The following is a 17,876-nucleotide window of genomic DNA, read 5'->3' on the forward strand; positions in this document are numbered from 1 at the left end:
TTAAGAGCACCTCCCTGTTCAGGGGCCCTCATGATCATCATTCTGCCTCAGCAGTGCCCGCCTCTCCTGGTGGGGCTGCAGTGTGTTCTCTGCTACAGGCCCTTTGGGCCCCCCACCTTGGGAAGTCATCAGTTGCCCTTGGACAGTGGAAGTGGAAACAACCAATTAGAAGCCCACTTCCTGAAAGGTTGTGTTGCTGGATGCCCTGATAACCTGCGTGGGCTTGGAATCCCCATATGGTCTCAACGTTGGGAACCTGATAAAAGCGAAAAAGTGCGGATGCTAGAAATCCGAAACAAAAACAAAAATAAAAATACCTGAAAAACTCAGCAGGTCTGACAGCATCTGCGGAGAGGAACACAGTTAACGTTTCGAGTCCATATGACTCTTCACCAGAACCTGATGTTAACTCTATTCCTCTCTGCAGATGCTGTCAGACCTGCTGAGTTTTTCCTGGTATTTTTATTTTTGTTTTTGTTGGGAGCCTGATGCCCGCCAGAAAATTCAGCCCATTGTAACTGAAAACTGTTTTATTGTAACTGGTTCTAATTCTTTAACTTGTGTGTAAAGAGATGTAGGTGTGGGAAAATATGCCTACTTTTATTTGGTGTATATATTGTGATCTTAACAGTGGTCTTGATCCTTTATCTGTATTTCAGGTGGCTCAGCAGGCTTAATTTATATTGATCCATCTACCTTGCGACGCAGTGCTACAATCAGTACTAGTGCAGCTGCAGCAGCTGCAGCTCTGGAAGCCAGCAATTCCAGCAGTTACCTCACATCAGCAAGTAGCCTGGCAAGGGCCTATAGTATTGTCATACGGCAGATCTCTGACCTCATGGGTTTAATCCCAAAGTATAACCACTTGGTGTACTCTCAGATACCAGCTGCCTTGAAAATAACTTACCAGGATGCCATGAACTTGCAGGTTTGTTCTGTTTAAGTGCTAATAAAATAGAAGTAGTAAGCATATGCAGTGCCATTTTTGCTTTTAATGATTTGTTGTGAAATCTTAATCATAGTCTTTTTTTCTTAATTCCTTATCTTCAGATACCCACTAATGAAGTATTCCTCTTTTTCTCTCAAAGTTTTGTTTTTCATAATTCCATTGTTTCCCCTTTGCCTCTATTCAGTTTCTTCAGTTTCATTTGCTTGATTTTGTAGTCTTCCTATCCTGTTCTTTCACTATTTACATTTTGAAATTTTACACACTAGTGCCTTCCATGACTGCCCATTTCATCCATCTATGCAATGGAAGAGCACACCTCGTCCAGGAGACCCACTTCCCTAGCCTCCATGCTAGCTGACATTGCAATGGTTGCCTCTCCTTAACTACTGTCCCCCTGCCTTTCCAAACAAGATGCAATAACCTCTCCCTCAGACTAAATACATATGCCTCCACTGCCAATCTCCAACTGTGCCCATCTCTCCAGTTTGAATCATTCCAATTAGGTTTCCAGTCCTCCTGCAGCACCAAAATAACCTTAGCCAAAGCCGTCAGCAGCGTTTTCAGTAACTGTGACCGTAATATCCCTCCTCAACCTCTGTAGCTGTTAACATGGTCCACCATCCTCTTCCAATGCTTCTCCTATATAATGCAGCTAATGGAATTGCCCTTCCTTGGTTCCACTCTTTCTTATCCAGACGTAGTTCCCGCACTGTCATCTCGGATCCGTCTTTGCCCTGCCACCACTCATTTCTCGTTAAGTGCTTCTCCTTGGCAGCATCATCCATAGACATTGGGTCAATTTTCACACACGTATTCATTGACGATAGCCAGCTCTACCTCTCCTCCATCTCTATCTGGTCTTTACTACATCCCTGTTGTCAGACTGTGTCTGACTTCCCATTCTCTACCAGCATTCCAGAGGAACCATTCATTCTGCAACACCTTGATAGCCTCCTTAATTGCCCCAAAACCCCATCCCCTTCCCTTTTCATAGCACCTTTTCATGTAACACCTGCCCTTTTACCTCCTCTATCTCACTGTCCAAGGTCCCAAACACACTCCTTCCAGGTGAAACAAGAATTTGTGTACTACTTTCAATTTAGTATACTGTATTCACTGCTCCCATTGTGATCTGCTTTACTTTGGGGAGACCAAACGCAGATTGGGTGACCACTTTATGGAAACAGCCATTTAATCAGCAAGCATGAGCTTCCAGTGGCTTGTCATTTTAATTCTCCACCTTGCTTTCATGCTGACCTCTGTGTCCTCAGTCTCCTGCAATGTTCCAATGAAGCTCAAAGAAGAAAACTGTTTGTTTGAAATATCCCAGAGGATGTGCTGGGGTTCCACCTGGAAGTACTTGCACAAGGACTGCCTGGGAAGTTTAAACTTCTGATGGGCATTTACCCTGCACCTGGAACCATCCAGCACTCCAATTTAAATCAGAGATTTCAGATGGTTCTGATTCTCTTGTCAGGATAGTTTACCTAGTAAACATTACAAGGATTAAACCACTTTTAACTCCTGAGTAACTATGGTACTGACTCCCCCTGACTCTTCCCACCAACAACCACCCTAATCCCTCACCCACTTACCTTACACACGCACCTTCTCCCTGGCTTCTCAGTGGCTGGGCACCTTTAAACGTACCTGGTTTACGTCAGCTGGTGCTGTTAAAAGGGGGGCATGACATCACTTCCCCTGACACTGCTGCGCAGCACTGGAAGGAGTCCGGAGCTGCTGCACTGCACATTTCCCACCAGGTCTGGAGCAAGAGTTCAGATGAGAAATGTGCAGCCCCAGACTAAGTATAAAGGAGTGGAGTGGCAATCTGGTGATTGCCACTCCACTAAAGTGCTGGTCTGTTGTTGTTAAAGCCACAAAAACTGGGAATGTCAATAAATGTAGCTTTTCCTAGCATGAACCAATTGAGCTTAAATGACCATAAGGTTGAAATTATCCAAATGGTATTTGTAATTAATGGGAAGGGAGGAAAAGAATCTGTAAAAACTATAAACTCCAGTGCATCTAGTGTGAGGATAGGCAGTCATAAGGCTGTATTGAAAGTTTCTATCACGTTTTTTGTTTGCATTTCATTTATCGCTACGTTGTACTTTTTTTTTGAAAAACTGTGCCACGTTTTCATCCCTTGAAAGCATGCATGACTATTTTGAAGTTACAGGTCATGTGTGGGTTGCTGTAACCAGGGCTATCTGCCAATGCTTGCAGAGTATTAAAACATTAGGTAAATCATTGCAAAATATATTTGTTTTGTTTATAGGCTGGTAAGCTTCAAAGAAAAGTTAGGACTACTGTACTGCTACTACAGTGACATGAGTTAACATGAAAGATTCTTTTTGAGCTTACCTACATAGCAAAATAGAGTAATAAATATGCTTTTGCAAACTGTTACTATATTAAAGATGTTAAGAGTTTTGATGCTATTGTGTTCTAGACTGAAGTTTACATTTAGCCCTAGATAGTACTGATTTTTTTCCCCTCACTGTAATTTGTGATGGTTTAATTAATGACTGGGCTTGCATTCCTTGTTGAACTTCATTCAGCGCACATTTACAAAGCTGCCTCACTGCCTGCCCTCCAATTCTCCATCTAACTTGTTTTAAAGTAAAGTCTCCTCTTTGTGCACTCAACTTTCTTGTTATCACAACTAACTTATTACTGCAAAATAACTGAAAAATGCTCATGGAATGAGCACCACATCTACACATCATGTACAAGTGTAATGGACCCTAGCTGCTATTGAACTCTGAAGGAACTATTGTTTCTCCTCTTTTCCTTCCTCCAATTAGATAGTACTCATATGTGGAAGTTGATTTCATAGATTGCAGACTTATACCTAAGGCAGCTAAGTGATGAGCCTTGATAGCAGCATTTGAGATTTTGATTCACTTATTTCTACAGAATTATGTGGAGGAAAAGCTGATGCCCACATGGAACTGGATGGTTAGCATCATGGACTCCACTGAGGCACAGTTGCGGTACGGTTCAGCGTTATCCTCTGCTGGGGATCCTGGTCATCCTAGCCATCCTTTACATGCTTCTCAAAATTCTGCCAGGCGGGAAAGGTTAACAGCACGTGAAGAAGCCAGTCTGAGAACATTAGAGGGAAGAAGGTGAACTGTCATTTTATGGAATCTTGTTATTGTGTTATGGTATTGTGCTGTCATTTACTTGAGTTCCACTGCTAAACACAAAGGGCTGTCTCATTTCACAGAACAAAATAGAGTAGAATTTTTTTCCAAGTTTCTTGCTCTGTATTAAGCATATCCTTGGAAATTTTACATGCCCAGGGATGCCAATTTCCCAGCTAACGTGTTTTCCAGGCTGCTTTGGTAGCTTCTTGGGCTGTTTCATCACCTAGCAACTTGCTGTTTTCTGTGGAGCTGCCCAGAAATACCCTGCCATTGGCATCACCGGAATAGTCTAGCAAGGAGGAATACCATACTTGTCCAAGATTCTTTTCGGATTATTTTCTTCCATAAAATGGGTGTGTACTTAAAACACACAACACTAATTCCAGTGCCCCCTCCTATGTGAAGCGTTTCCTGTTAACCTTATTCTTTTTAAAATTTTCCCAGCCTTAAATCTTTCAAATAAATGAGGCATTTTGGAAGATGAGGGGGATAATTGGCCTCCGGTTGTCATGAACATTGGTGTCGTCTTGCTGGAGATCTTCCTGACCACCATGCAGTTTCTTAGGAAATATCATCTACTAAATGACTTCACTAAGAGATCAGCAAGCCCTTTGCTTCTCCTGGATTACTTACATAAATAGTTGCTTTCCTTTTCAGATTTTAGCATATTAGTATGTATGCATAAGGGAGTCTAGTTGTATGAATGGGAAGTTGGAACATTGGTTAAAGGATGTTACGAAATGCCAAGAATCCAAAGTGGTGCTAATTAATGCTGTCTGGCTAGATTTCTGGCTAGATTTAAGACTAATTCACTGAATAGTTGAAGGAGTTGATCTGATGGGCCAGTGTATATTCATTGCACTCCTATCACATGCACTCCTGTCACTTCTGACATTATTTGACAAAAGTTACATCAAACATTTTGCTTTGTACAAAGTATGAAATGTTTTTAGCTGCTATTATGTTAGCCTAGCTTTTTGCAGAATAACAGCTGGCAGCTTGTGGTCCTGGAGATCAAATTTAGACCTGATTTGAAGACATTGTATGTTCGTGATATTTTTGCAAATGAGTTATTGGGAAAAATGCATTTAATTTTAGCAAAATTGTTATCTCAATAGGCTCGTTGTGTTCAGACTGAGAAAGTATTAACATGTAATACAATGCAATCAGTAACATTTTGAACCCATGAAAATTTTTAAATCTTTCAGAATTCTATAGCACAGAAGTCTTCCTTAAATCAAATTAAACCAGATGCGTCTTTGAAGCCAGATTTAGACGTGTTGAACTAATTTGTAGATGAATATTAAATATTGATTTTCATTGTTTGCTTGCCAATGTTTTTTTTATCTCTCCAGACGTGCTACTTTGTTGAATGCCCGTCAAGGAATGATGTCTGCACGTGGTGATTTTCTCAATTACGCCCTTTCTCTGATGCGTTCCCATAATGATGAACATTCTGATGTCCTGCCAGTGTTAGATGTTTGTTCATTAAAGCACGTAGCATACGTTTTCCAGGCCCTTATCTATTGGATTAAAGCAATGAACCAGCAGACAACATTGGATACACCACAACTAGATCGAAAACGGTACTTTACTTTCAGGTTGAGTGTTGCTGGAAAAAATTGCCTTTTTATTTCTCTCACCGTTTACCCCTAACTGGATGCATCGTCGTCTTTGTGTGTGTTTTCCAACAATAGTATTCTGTAGGCAATCCCACCATTTTAACTCAGCAGTTGTTAAATCACTTATGTGCCAGATAGTGAAGTAGAAAACCAGAAGCCAATCTTTTTACTTAATATTAGATTTAATTACAGAATGCAGCATTACATATGTCTACCTCCATCCTGCTCCCCCTCTCCCACTGACACCTAGTGTCCTAGAAGTCTCTCTTTATATTCTTTGAAGCCAATAAAATAATCTAATTAACAAATAAATGAATTAGCTAACTGAAAGCCCCTTAAAGGGGCACTAACAAAAAAAAAAGCCTCTCTTTATATGCTCTTTTGGATAAAACATGATCAATAAAATAAGTAAACGGGTGCGGGGGGTGCGAGAGTGACAGCCCCTGATGGGCACTGTAACTAAAAGCTTCAACGCTTTTGTCTGTCTTGATGGAGCTGACAGGGTTGGGCTTTTTGTAGCATATCCTGCAGATGATATGCGCTTCAGCCACAGTGAACTGATGGTGGAGAGAATGAGTACTTGGTCCAGTGGGCTGCTCTGTTGCTAATACCAAGTGGACTTGTACTCTCCTGGATGATATTGTGCTGCTTGTGTTCTTGAGGCTGTAGCTGTCCTGGAGAGAATTACATTACACTTCTGACTTCAGCTTTATATATGGTGTAGAGATTTTGAGGGGACAAAGCTATGCACTTGCTACGGAGTACCCGGCCTCGGCCCAACCCTTATAACCACTTTGTTAATGTTATGGCTGTTACAGTTTAAGTTTCTGATCAGTGGAGACCCTCAGGCTGTTGGATAATGGTGGTGTAGGCAGCTTTCATGCCTTACAAAGTGTTGCAATCAGTTGAGCCAATCCAGTACTTGTAGTTCTTAAAATATATACCATGAGGCTTGTGGAATCCCTTTGTTTTCTATTCTGTGGACTGTGCTCATTTACTTGGTTTCAAGATTTTTTAAAATCCATTCATGGGATGTGGGTGTCACTGGCTAGGCCGGCATTTATTGCCCATCCTTAATTGGCCTTGAGTAGGTGGTGGTGAGCTGCATTCTTGAACTGCTGCAGTCCATGTAGTATAGGTATATCCACAGTGCTGTTAGGGAGGGAGTTCCAGGATTTTGACCCAGTGACAGTGAAGGAATGGTGATATATTTCCAAATCAGGATGGTGAGTGACTTGAGGGGAACACCCAGATGGTGGTGTACCCATGTGTCTGCTGCCCTTTTCCTTCTCGATGGTAGTGGTCGTGGATTTGGAAGTTGCCGTCTTAGGAGACTTTGTGAGTTTCTGCAGTGCGCCTTGTAGGTGGTACACACTGCTGCACTGTGTGTTGGGGGTGGAGGGAGTGAATGTTTGTGGATGGGGTGCCAATCAAGCAGGCTGCTTTGTCCTGAATGGTGTCAAGCTTCTTGAGTGTTGTTGGAGCTGCACTCATCTAGGCAAGTGGGCAGCATTACATCCCACTCCTGGCTTGGTAAATGGTGGACAGGCTTTGGGGGATCGGGAGGTGATTAATTTGCTGCAGGATTCCTAGCCTCTGACCTGCTCTGGTAGCCGCAGTAATTTTATGTCGACATAGATTCTTTGTGTCACTGAGCAATCAACATGGCACTAAAATTAACGGATAAATTTGTAATGATTCCATCAAGTAACATTTAATTACTGGAGAGAAGAGTGTTGGCATATGTTTACATGTGCTCAAGGGGGGGAATGGCCTAGTCCTGCTGCTAATTTGTATCATCTTGTGCTTGTAAGGAAAGGACCTGACCTGTATAGTGTGCACTCCACATCAGAAAGATAAGTTACTTTTTGAAAAATCAGAAGTCTTTAAACACAGCAAAATCCTGTAGTGCACACTATATGAAGTCAAGTTCTTTCCTTACAAGCATAAGAACATAGGATTAGGAGCAGGAGTAGGCCAGCCAACACCTCGAGCCTGCCCTGTCACTTGATTAGATCATGGCTGGTCTTAGTGTGACCTCAGGCCTGCTTTTCCTGTCCACTCCCTATAACCTTAGGTTCTTGAATGACAAAGGAATCAATCTAACTCAGTCTTAAAGATATTTAATGACCCAGCCTCCGCTGCTCTCTGGGGAAAAGAATTCCACAGACTAATGACCCTCCGAGAAAAAAATTCTTCATATATCCTCCTTAAATGGGAGACCCCTTATTTTTAAACTTCCTTTGTAAGGAAGCTGAGTTACCTTGTTGCTGCTCTGTCTGGGTATAGAATTCTACTGCCATAGACGCTTGATTTAATGGTGTTTGAAATTAGGAGCTATGAATTGTGGAAGTGGATAAATGATGCTCTGAACATATTCAGCTACTTTATATATTGTCATTTAAACCAGAAATTCAAAATCTCTCTCAAATTAATGAACTGCTTAATATGTAACCTAAACATTTCTGGAGTACTAAGATAAAAGCAAAATACTGAGGATGCTGGAAATCTGAAACAACAAGGGCGCTGAAGAAAGGTCATATGGACTCAAAACATCTAACTGTTTCTCCCTCCACAGATGCTGGACCTGCTGGGTTTTTCCAGCGTTTTCTGTTATTTCTGGAGTACGTTCCAGTATTAGGGTGTTCTCTATAGATTAGAGATCTATGGATGAAATGGACCAGATCAATTTATTTTTGAACAGTGTATTTTCGAACAAAAGGTTCAACGCTGAAGCAAGTATTTTGGCATAAAATCTAATTGTTCTTGGGTTTATGGTATTCAAAAGCAAACGTGTAAATCTTTGGTTCCTTTTAAAGCAATTAATCTCTTTAGTTTATTTGTAAATTAAGTTCATTTTACCAATATTAAGTCATTAAAACTAAAGGAACTATAACTGTTTTATATTTGAAACTAAAATCTGCAATGTGCCGCTCTTCATAGGACTCGAGAGTTGCTGGAGCTGGGTCTTGACAATGAGGATTCGGAACATGAAAATGATGATGATACCAATCAAAGTGAGTATTTTTGTGCATAACGAGTACCTGCAAACTGTCGAATTGTCTCCATAATTTTGTCTTTTTAATAAAATCCTCATTGCATTTCTGCAACTGTGAATAACCTTCTGCAATATACTGCAGAAAATAGAATTTCTCCACTCTAGCCAGGAGCATTTTTTTTTACATTAGGATATAATGGGGAATATGTAGACTTGGGGAAAGAAATTGGACTTTATTGCTCCTGATTTGAAGGTATAAAACAGTCATCACAAAGCCCAACTTCAGGGACTGTGCCTCAAGACACCACCTGAAAACATGCGACCCGAAATTGGGCCTGGACGATTTTTTTCAAGGCGTGTAGGGTTTCTCTCCCCCTCAAACTGGCATTGGAGCCCTTGTATATACCTATAATAGCTTGAATACCTGTTTTGGGATTTTAAGAAAAATTGATACAGCGACGAGAGGGGGTCTCTGCTGGCCATGACCTCCTGCTCCCCACCCACCCCAACTCTGCTGTGCTCTTTTCCTCCGAGTTTTCACTTTCCACTTTCGGCACTTAGATGAAAGCCATTGCCAGTGAAGCAAGCAGCTTGAAATTGGTTATCTGAAATGGGCCGCTACTGGTGTAGTTGCAACAGTTAGCCTGCGCACATTATTTGCTTGAGACTTGAGGCCCAATTTTGTGAAGGCCTCTGGTTTCCTAGTAGCAGCACGGGCTTTATATAGTGTCAAATCTGGGCCTAAAAACAGACTTAGATGAATTTCTACCCATGTTCTATACGTGAAATGTTTGAATTGCAAAAACCAGCAACTGCATGCAGTTACCATTTTCTAAATTCCACTGGGAAATGCACCTTTCATAGATATATTGATGGCTCTTTCCCTATTTGCCTTTCCTGTTTGCATCTCGAGCCTTCAGTCATTTATCTGTAGCACCAATTGGTTAATCTTTTTGATTCTCTATTTGTTGTCATAAATTGGTCTTTTCAAAACTGAGTTTGTTTATTCATCCTGGATATTCTTTGTGATAGTGGCATGCTATTTTTAGTTCAACATTTTTCTGGCTGCTTCTGTTCAAGATGATAACTTTTTAAAGACAGGTTTATGAAATTACACTTTTTAGGCATTTTTAGTTCAAGGCAAGTGCTTCACCCAGATAGACCTTAGCCCTGTAGTTTGAACAGTTCTCTGCCCAGGGGTCCTGTTCATTCACTTGCTTTGCTAAGCAGTTGATGGGCATGCCAGTGAACCTAATTGCTCTGAATTATGTTTCTGGATATAACTAGGATTTCTCCTGCACCCCACCTCCATTTTTCTTAAATGCCTTGCTATATTTTTATATGTGCTTGGGTGGGGAGGGTGAGGCAGTGATTCATTTATTAAATAAGTACTGTACATTAAATGCAACAGCTGTTTTCATTGTCAAGTGCCAATCAGTATATAGACATGGAAACTTTGCACAGCCTATACTGACTTCATCCACTTTACTTACACAACTTAATGGGCATCTTTTTGTGAGCATTATTCATAGTTCCAGTTTTTTAAAATCCTGCTGGAAAAGTCTATTTTTGTCTTACATTGCATTACTAAACTGGTTAGTTTGCTCGTAGTAGGTATGGTTGCATGTGTGCTGTGATCTCAAAATAGGAATTTTCCCTTCAGGTTCTGGTCTCCATGACAAGGATGATGAAACACTGTCCACAGAAGCAGGTCAAAATCACCCATTCTTCCGTCGTTCTGATTCCATGACCTTCCTTGGCTGCATTCCACCAAATCCATTTGAAGTTTCTTTGGCTGAAGCAATTCCACTGGCAGACCAACCTCATCTTTTACAGGTAAATGCAGAAGCACTGAATGGTCTATTTATTGACACTTTTTGTAAGTTATTTACCATATTGTGGTTAATAATGATGCAGTGGCTGCCAATGCAGATTGTATTCCTGTGCTCGAGCTTTGAGAGAAGATTTGTGTTAATCTGATTAGCCGTTCTTTAGGGGAAAATGTTTTTAATTGTTTTAGTTCTTTCCTTTCTCTTTCTCCAGCCCAATGCTAGAAAGGAAGATTTATTTGGTCGCCCAAGCCAAGGTTTATATTCGTCCTTTTCAGGCCTTGGAAAAGGAATAACTGAAGTAACAGTGGATAGAAACTGCTTAGAGGTAAGATTTTCATGATTACTTGTAATTCACTGTCTTCAAAGATAGCTTTCTCGTGTATGTGTGTGTGTGTGTGTGTGTGTGTGTGTGGACCTCCTGTAGGAATTTCTTAAGCACTCCTTCTTCAGTACTGTCTGTTTTGCCAATTTACTGCTGCCACACATGACTGCTCATCTCCATGGAATTTCTCCTGGAGAAAGTCACCAGAGTAAAAGTTTCATATTTGCTAAATATTTTTTTCTTGAGCTACAAGCACTCTAGTTTTGTCTTCAGGATTGGTCGAGTACAATAGCAACTTGTATTTATATAGCACTTCTAATGTAATAAAACATCCCAAGTTCCTTCCAGGAGTGTTTTAAAACAAAACTTGATACCAAACTACATTAGCAGACATTAGGACTTGCTTAGTCAAGGAGTCGAGTTTTGAGGGCCTCTTCGTGGTGGATAGAGAGGGGAGAGGTTTAGAGAGGAAATTCTAGAGCGAAGGGCTCAGGCAGCTGAAGGCAAGATCACCAAACATGATGTGATTAAAATCGGGATGCCCAAGGCCAGAATTAGAGGAGTGCAGATATCTTCGAGGGTTGTGGGGTTGGAAGAGTTTAGTGATGGGAGAGATGACACCATGGAGGAATTTGAAGTCGAAGATGCTAATTTTAAACTTGTTTAACGGGGAGTCAGTGTAGGTCAGTGAGGCATGAGGTGGTGTGTGAATGGGATATGGTGCAAGTTAGGGTAAAGGCAACAGAATGCACTCTTCATGGTTCCCTGCAGGTAGAGAAAATTGAACTCGTGTTCAAAAGGTCCAAAATTCTTATTTTTCAGCAAGAAATCCAAGGGCTAGAACTTTCTAATACCTTGTATTTAGGGAGCTATTTTGTGATCGCATACAATTTTTCAATTCCGTTTTCAATTAAGCATACTTATGTTGTAGCTTTATTTCAGGAATCTACCCCAAAGAAAAAGCAGTTGGTACACCACCTATAGCATTCACAAGCTTAACACTTGGCTTTCATCTATATTCTATCAAAGCTCCTGGAAGTGATTCAGCCTTCTGCTTATGGTTCCATTCTTTCTCTGTCGCCTTCAGAAAACCCAGACTACTGTAAACATAGTTGATGTCCATGAATTAAACTTGGGGCTGAGTTAAACAAATATTTTTAAAATCTGAACATTACTCATCTACTGGAATTCTGTTGGTCCTATTCTTCAGGTGCTTCCCACAAAAATGTCTTACTCATCTAACCTGAAGAATGTTATGAGTATGCAGAATCGTCAGAGGAAGGCAGCCGATGAGCAAGTATTACCGGAAGATGAATCTGAAAATTCACGAATAGGACCATCTGCTCAGGACCTTGCAGCGCAACTGAAAAGCAGCTTACTGGCTGAGATCGGGCTTACTGAAAGTGAAGGGCCACCACTTACTTCATTTCGGTAACTATTCTTCACAGCCCTTTGTAATCTTGGCTTTTTTAAAATTAATTTCTAATTGTCTTTCAAAATGGATAAAATAAAAGCTATATTGAGTATTTTGCCATATTCTTTAAAAACTTATGGTTTTAGAAATCCTATTATTTATTTCTTGTTTTTATTGATTACTAGGCCACAGTGTAGTTTCATGGGAATGGTTGTTTCTCATGACATGTTGTTAGGACGTTGGCGCCTTTCTTTGGAACTCTTTGGAAGAGTGTTTATGGAAGACGTAGGAGCTGAACCTGGATCGGTAAGGATTATATTTAAAAGTACAGCATTCTAACATCAGGCTAGAAAGCTGGATAATTCTGATTATTTTGTTTTCAATCTGAACGTGGTTTTATGCAGCACTTCAAATAATGTAGAGTGGACTTTTCCTCCGCCAGATTTTGACTGAACTTGGTGGGTTTGAAGTGAAAGAGTCGAAGTTCCGGCGAGAAATGGAGAAACTAAGAAATGCTCAGTCTAGAGATCTAACCCTAGAGGTAATAAGGCTGCTGGTTAGGCACCTTTTATGTTTTTCTTGAATTTGAACACCCCTTTGTCCTTTCCTTTCTAAACCTTGTTGGAAGGCAGTATCGATGCTTGCATGGTTATTTTAGTTTCGCAAACTTTCTTTAATAAAAACACAGCCATTTGTTTATTGTAATAAAAGCAACTCCTATAGTAATTTGTATTCTCTTTGGGAACTGGTGACATTTGTACGGGTACTGGTAGCTCTTTAGTCCTTCTCTCAGGTAGCAATCTGTTTACACAAATGAGCCAGGGCAATGAGTATCAGTAGGTCCTTTGACTGTAGGGAACATCACAGTTGAAGCCAATTTTACCCGACTCCAGTTTCCATGTGCACATTTTCCAGCGATGGATAACTTGATGACAGTCAACAGTGAGGAAATTGGTTGATTTATGTCCTTTTCTAGTTTCAGAATGTTCTAATCAATTATAGTTCCCACCTCTTAACTTGTTGCAGTAGTTCATTCATACAGTGCAAGGTTTAAACCTGGGAATGCCCTGGGTTATGTAAAATGTTGCCAGTTCCTAGCAACCTTAAACTGGATTTAGTTGACCTGTAGCTGAAACTGTGAATGCAATTTTGCTATTTATAAGCCTGTTTTCATTAGGTCACTCTGTTTATCACAAGTTTGTTTTAAAAAATTGAAGTTTCCTGTACTTTATTATTTGGATAGTACTTGCTCTCATAAGTTCATGTAAGTCTCAGCATTTTGAAAATGTTGTTGATAAGAGCTAAAAGACTCTTAATGTCTATGGTGTTTCAGGTTGATCGGGATCGTGACCTCTTGATTCAGCAAACAATGAGGCAACTGAATAATCACTTCGGCCGCCGATGCACTACAACTCCAATGACTGTGCACAGGGTGAAGGTCACTTTCAAAGATGAGCCAGGAGAGGGCAGTGGAGTGGCTCGAAGTTTTTACACCGCAATTGCACAAGCATTTCTGTCTAGTGAAAAATTGCCAAACCTGGACTGTATACAGAATGCTAGCAAGGGATTACAAACCAGTATGTGATCTTTAAGTATTCCATGAAAAAAACCAACAGTATATGTGTGCAGTCACAAAATCATTGGCCAATTCATTTGGAAGAAAAATTAATGGCGGCACTTAATGCTATAAGCATTTCAAATTGATTTAAGACACTAGGATAAATTTGACAGGTATAACTTGTATCTGCAATAATCTGAGAAGTTGCTGTACCTGTTCTTTGCTGATCAGACCAGAGATACACAGCAATGACTAATCCTAAAGGGCTTGCCTTTTCCACATCATTTAGCCTCTAACTACGCTGATCATTATTGCATCAAAGGAGCAAATTACAGAACAGCCAGAACATTGAAAATAGAGTTTAAAAGGGCAAATGGTTTGCTAATGTCTGAGTGAATTGTTTGTTGAAACTTGGCCTCCATTTCTTAAATAACAAAGCATATGATGGTCAAACTACTGATCTCTCTCATGACCAAGCTATTTTTGCAAGTTTGGAACATAATCTTTTATGCAAAACAATATCAGGATGCTAGACAGTAGTACATTGTTATGCCATTTTAACCCTGGGGTTAGTACTTTGGGAATTGTTCTATTATGTGCATAGTAAGGACAGGATTTACAAAACCTACTCTGTTGGATCTTCCAGTTTGTTAGTGGTATGTGCATATGCCGGGAGATGGGTTTTAATCATCTTGAAAGTAGTGTTACATATTATGGTAGACCTAACATATATTCATAATATTTGTAGATTCTCAACACAGCTTTAAAATCCTGCCAAATTTACAATTTTCTCATCCTGTGAAATTAATTTCATCAGTGGTACTAGCTTTTTTCCTGTATTTTTAATAGAGCTAATAAAATTGCAAACCAAAAAAATAAAAACCAAAGTTGAATTTTTTAAATAGATTTTTTTGTTTAGGCCTAATGCAGCGACTGAGAAACCGAGAGAGGGAGCGGGAAAGAGAGAGAGAAAGGGAAATGAGGAGAAGTGGTGGAATGCGAGCAGGCTCTCGTCGAGACAGAGATCGGTGAGTCTGAAACCCTGTTGTTAGAACAGCTGTTGGATACAAAAGGTTCAGTATGATATGAAGCTACAGTTACAGCTACATGCACGCACACGTGCAGATCTTTCTTTTCTTAATTAATTATTTTTTTGTATATATATGTATGTGTATATATATATATATATATATATATATTATGAGAGATTCACTCTTATACTGTCCCTTTTCCTGTCCTATTTAACCAAAGCCGTTTAGCTCAGGGGTTGGGTCTTTGGTTTAAGTAAACATTCAGTCCTCTAATTGGAGAGGAGAGTATTACGGAGTATACGGTTCAACACTCAACAGTTTTGTGACTTTGCATTTGTCATCCTATTTTAAATGAATTTAAAGCAATATTATAGCACTGCAGCTTGTATGTAACAATAGTTTTCTTAGTTTCCTCTAAGTTGCAGTTTGCAGAGAAACCTAACAATGGCAGAATTTTACATCTGTGATATAAATTGAGTTTGGTTTTCACCAGTTCAGTGAAACTCAATCCCAGTTTATGTTTGAGACAGTCTTTACCCACAACAATTTTGACAGCTAAACCTAAAAATCATTCCTATTTGTCATCCAATCTGTTGCCTCCTCAACACATCCATGTTCTTCTCGCATGGAGCATCATCAATACTGTTCTTGATTATTTTAAGAGTTGCTGTCTCGACAATTGAAATTAGTTGTCATCAAACTTGATACGTGATGACCTGTTAATCCAGATTCCTTTTTGAAGTATGTTTGCTGGAATGGTTAGTGCATCTGTAAAAATTGTACTTCACTGACTTTGAAAAAAAAAATTGAAGTTCAAACTTCTAAGATGACAATCAAATTTTTTGGATTATGCCACTATGGCCAGGGTTTGTGAAAATCCAAAGCATGGAACTGTTCTGATTTTCTGAATTGTTTACAAACCTGTTGCAGGTGATTAAATTGACTCAGAACATTTCAATAGATTCACATCAAATTGGTACTTGGAGCTGTAATCGCAAATCCAAAACATTTAACCAGCTTCCACATTGTCCAGCTAAATTTTTGAGTGGCCACTTGATAATGGTCACCACCATCCACTTTACGCAATGGTTGACATGCACCTAAGCCAATAAAATGTTAGTGCTGTAGAATCTCAGTTCATAGCACCCTCGCCTTTGAATCAGAGGGTTGTGGGTTCATGTCCCACTCCCGGAAAACTAAGAACTGTGATTGTACTCAAAGAGTTGCAATCTGTGATTGTTGATAACTCGAAAGAGTATAAATAACAACAAAACATTGAATAAACTTTGCACGTTTTCTGCATGCTGTACAGAATAATCAGATTGGACCCTAAAAGATGTCAGTGAATTGAATAGCTTATTTCCACCTCAACTTGCGAAGATGTATAACAAATTATTCCAGATTTTAAGTTAGTGTTACTGTAGGTTTTTTAAACTGAGCAACAGTGTATAGTATTCTGTACAGAAAGAATACAAGTGCTGATTTTGCTACTTGGGGGTATATTTCCACACTTTCTTAATAATCGAGAGTAGAAGGATGATGCCACTTGTGTTCTTAGTTTAGTTTTAGTGGTGTGCTGAAGAAATAATGCAAGTACAAATGTTCTGAGGCTAGTTGTTCAAATATAATGCAATTGGCAATTAGTAAATTTAGTATTTGTTCTCAATTTTGTAGGGAATCAAGAAGGCAGCTTTCCATAGATACTAGACCTTTCCGGCCAGCATCAGAAGGAAATCCTAGCGATGACCCAGATCCACTGCCAGCCCATCGACAAGCACTTGGGGAGCGGCTGTATCCTCGAGTTCAAGCAATGCAGCCAGTAAGTATAATGTACTGTGAAGTCAATGCATTTTGTAATAATCTTTACCTGTAGATTTCTGATCAAGGCTGGGTTTATTTTGGAAAATCTTCCAAAGTAAATTATGTAAATTTAACTTGGATTAAAAGTTGTAATGTATTGATTGAAATTATTTATTACAGGCATTTGCCAGTAAAATTACAGGAATGTTACTAGAATTATCACCTGCACAGCTTTTGCTGCTTCTAGCTAGTGAAGACTCATTGAGAGCAAGAGTTGATGAGGCCATGGAACTCATCATTGCACATGGAAGGTAAAATACATTTGAAAAATTATGACCCTAGCTAATCCTGCATTTGTGTTTTAAAATGTGGCCCACTAAATAGTGCATTCTTTTTTTCTTTTTTGCAGGGAAAATGGTGCTGATAGTATATTGGACTTAGGATTGCTAGATTCATCAGATAAATCTCAGGTAGAGGAAAATTGCATTTTGTGAATAAGTCTAACCATTTGCATTTGGGACTGAGATAGTGATAGTGTTACAGTGAAGGAAAATGCTCCATAATGAAAAGTATGCGATAAGTACTATTATCTGGCTATGTAACTATATTTTTTGCATGACTTCCCCGTTCATATTTGTTTTCTTCAGCTTTTATTGTTCTTAATCCTTCAGTAGTGGGTAACAAACTAAAGTTTTGACCACAGCAGCCAGCAGTTGCTAGTTTGAATTCCAGTGCTAGCTTTTTTCTATTTTATTCTCAAAATCATGGAGTTGTCACAGCACAGAGGGAAGCCATTTGGCCCATCAAGTTTATGTTGGCTCTTTGTAGATCAGTCCAGTCAGTTCCATTCCCTGCTTTATCCCTGTAGTCCTGCAAGTTTCTTTCCCTCTGATGCCCATCCAGTTTCCTTTTTAAATCATAGGTCCTCTCCACTTCCACAGCCCTCATAGGCAGCAAGTTCCAGGCTATTGCCACTTGCTGTGTAAAAATAAAAAATTAAAAAGGCTCTTCCTCACTTCTCCCTGTATCTCTTGCCCAAAAACTGAAATTTGTGCCCTCTTGTACCATCAGCTAATGGAAACAACTTTTCTTTGCCTACCATATCTAAACCTGTCAAAATCTTGTACACTTCTCTCAAATCCTCCCTCAATCACCTTTGCTTCAAGAAGAACAGCCCCAGCTTCTCCGACCTAAC

General features: G+C 39.7%; 1 protein-coding gene across 7 annotated transcripts in view; it reads left to right on the top strand.

Moving 5' to 3' along the window:
- The window catches only part of ubr5 (ubiquitin protein ligase E3 component n-recognin 5), a 150,465-nt gene that overhangs the window by 119,361 nt on the left and 13,228 nt on the right, over positions 1 to 17,876 (top strand). For all 7 annotated transcript variants that reach the window (XM_078540007.1, XM_078540008.1, XM_078540012.1 and 4 more), the window contains 14 exons: positions 660 to 928; positions 3,872 to 4,083; positions 5,460 to 5,690; positions 8,670 to 8,743; positions 10,388 to 10,560; positions 10,768 to 10,881; positions 12,089 to 12,309; positions 12,478 to 12,598; positions 12,735 to 12,833; positions 13,626 to 13,869; positions 14,770 to 14,878; positions 16,556 to 16,700; positions 16,862 to 16,992; positions 17,091 to 17,151. In XM_078540007.1, the coding sequence (XP_078396133.1) occupies positions 660 to 928; positions 3,872 to 4,083; positions 5,460 to 5,690; positions 8,670 to 8,743; positions 10,388 to 10,560; positions 10,768 to 10,881; positions 12,089 to 12,309; positions 12,478 to 12,598; positions 12,735 to 12,833; positions 13,626 to 13,869; positions 14,770 to 14,878; positions 16,556 to 16,700; positions 16,862 to 16,992; positions 17,091 to 17,151 (2,204 nt within the window). The remainder of the gene's footprint in view (positions 1 to 659; positions 929 to 3,871; positions 4,084 to 5,459; positions 5,691 to 8,669; positions 8,744 to 10,387; positions 10,561 to 10,767; positions 10,882 to 12,088; positions 12,310 to 12,477; positions 12,599 to 12,734; positions 12,834 to 13,625; positions 13,870 to 14,769; positions 14,879 to 16,555; positions 16,701 to 16,861; positions 16,993 to 17,090; positions 17,152 to 17,876) is intronic.

Source organism: Cetorhinus maximus, chromosome 4 (assembly GCF_964194155.1).
Source record: "Cetorhinus maximus chromosome 4, sCetMax3.hap1.1, whole genome shotgun sequence".
Classification (NCBI taxonomy): domain Eukaryota; kingdom Metazoa; phylum Chordata; class Chondrichthyes; order Lamniformes; family Cetorhinidae; genus Cetorhinus; species Cetorhinus maximus.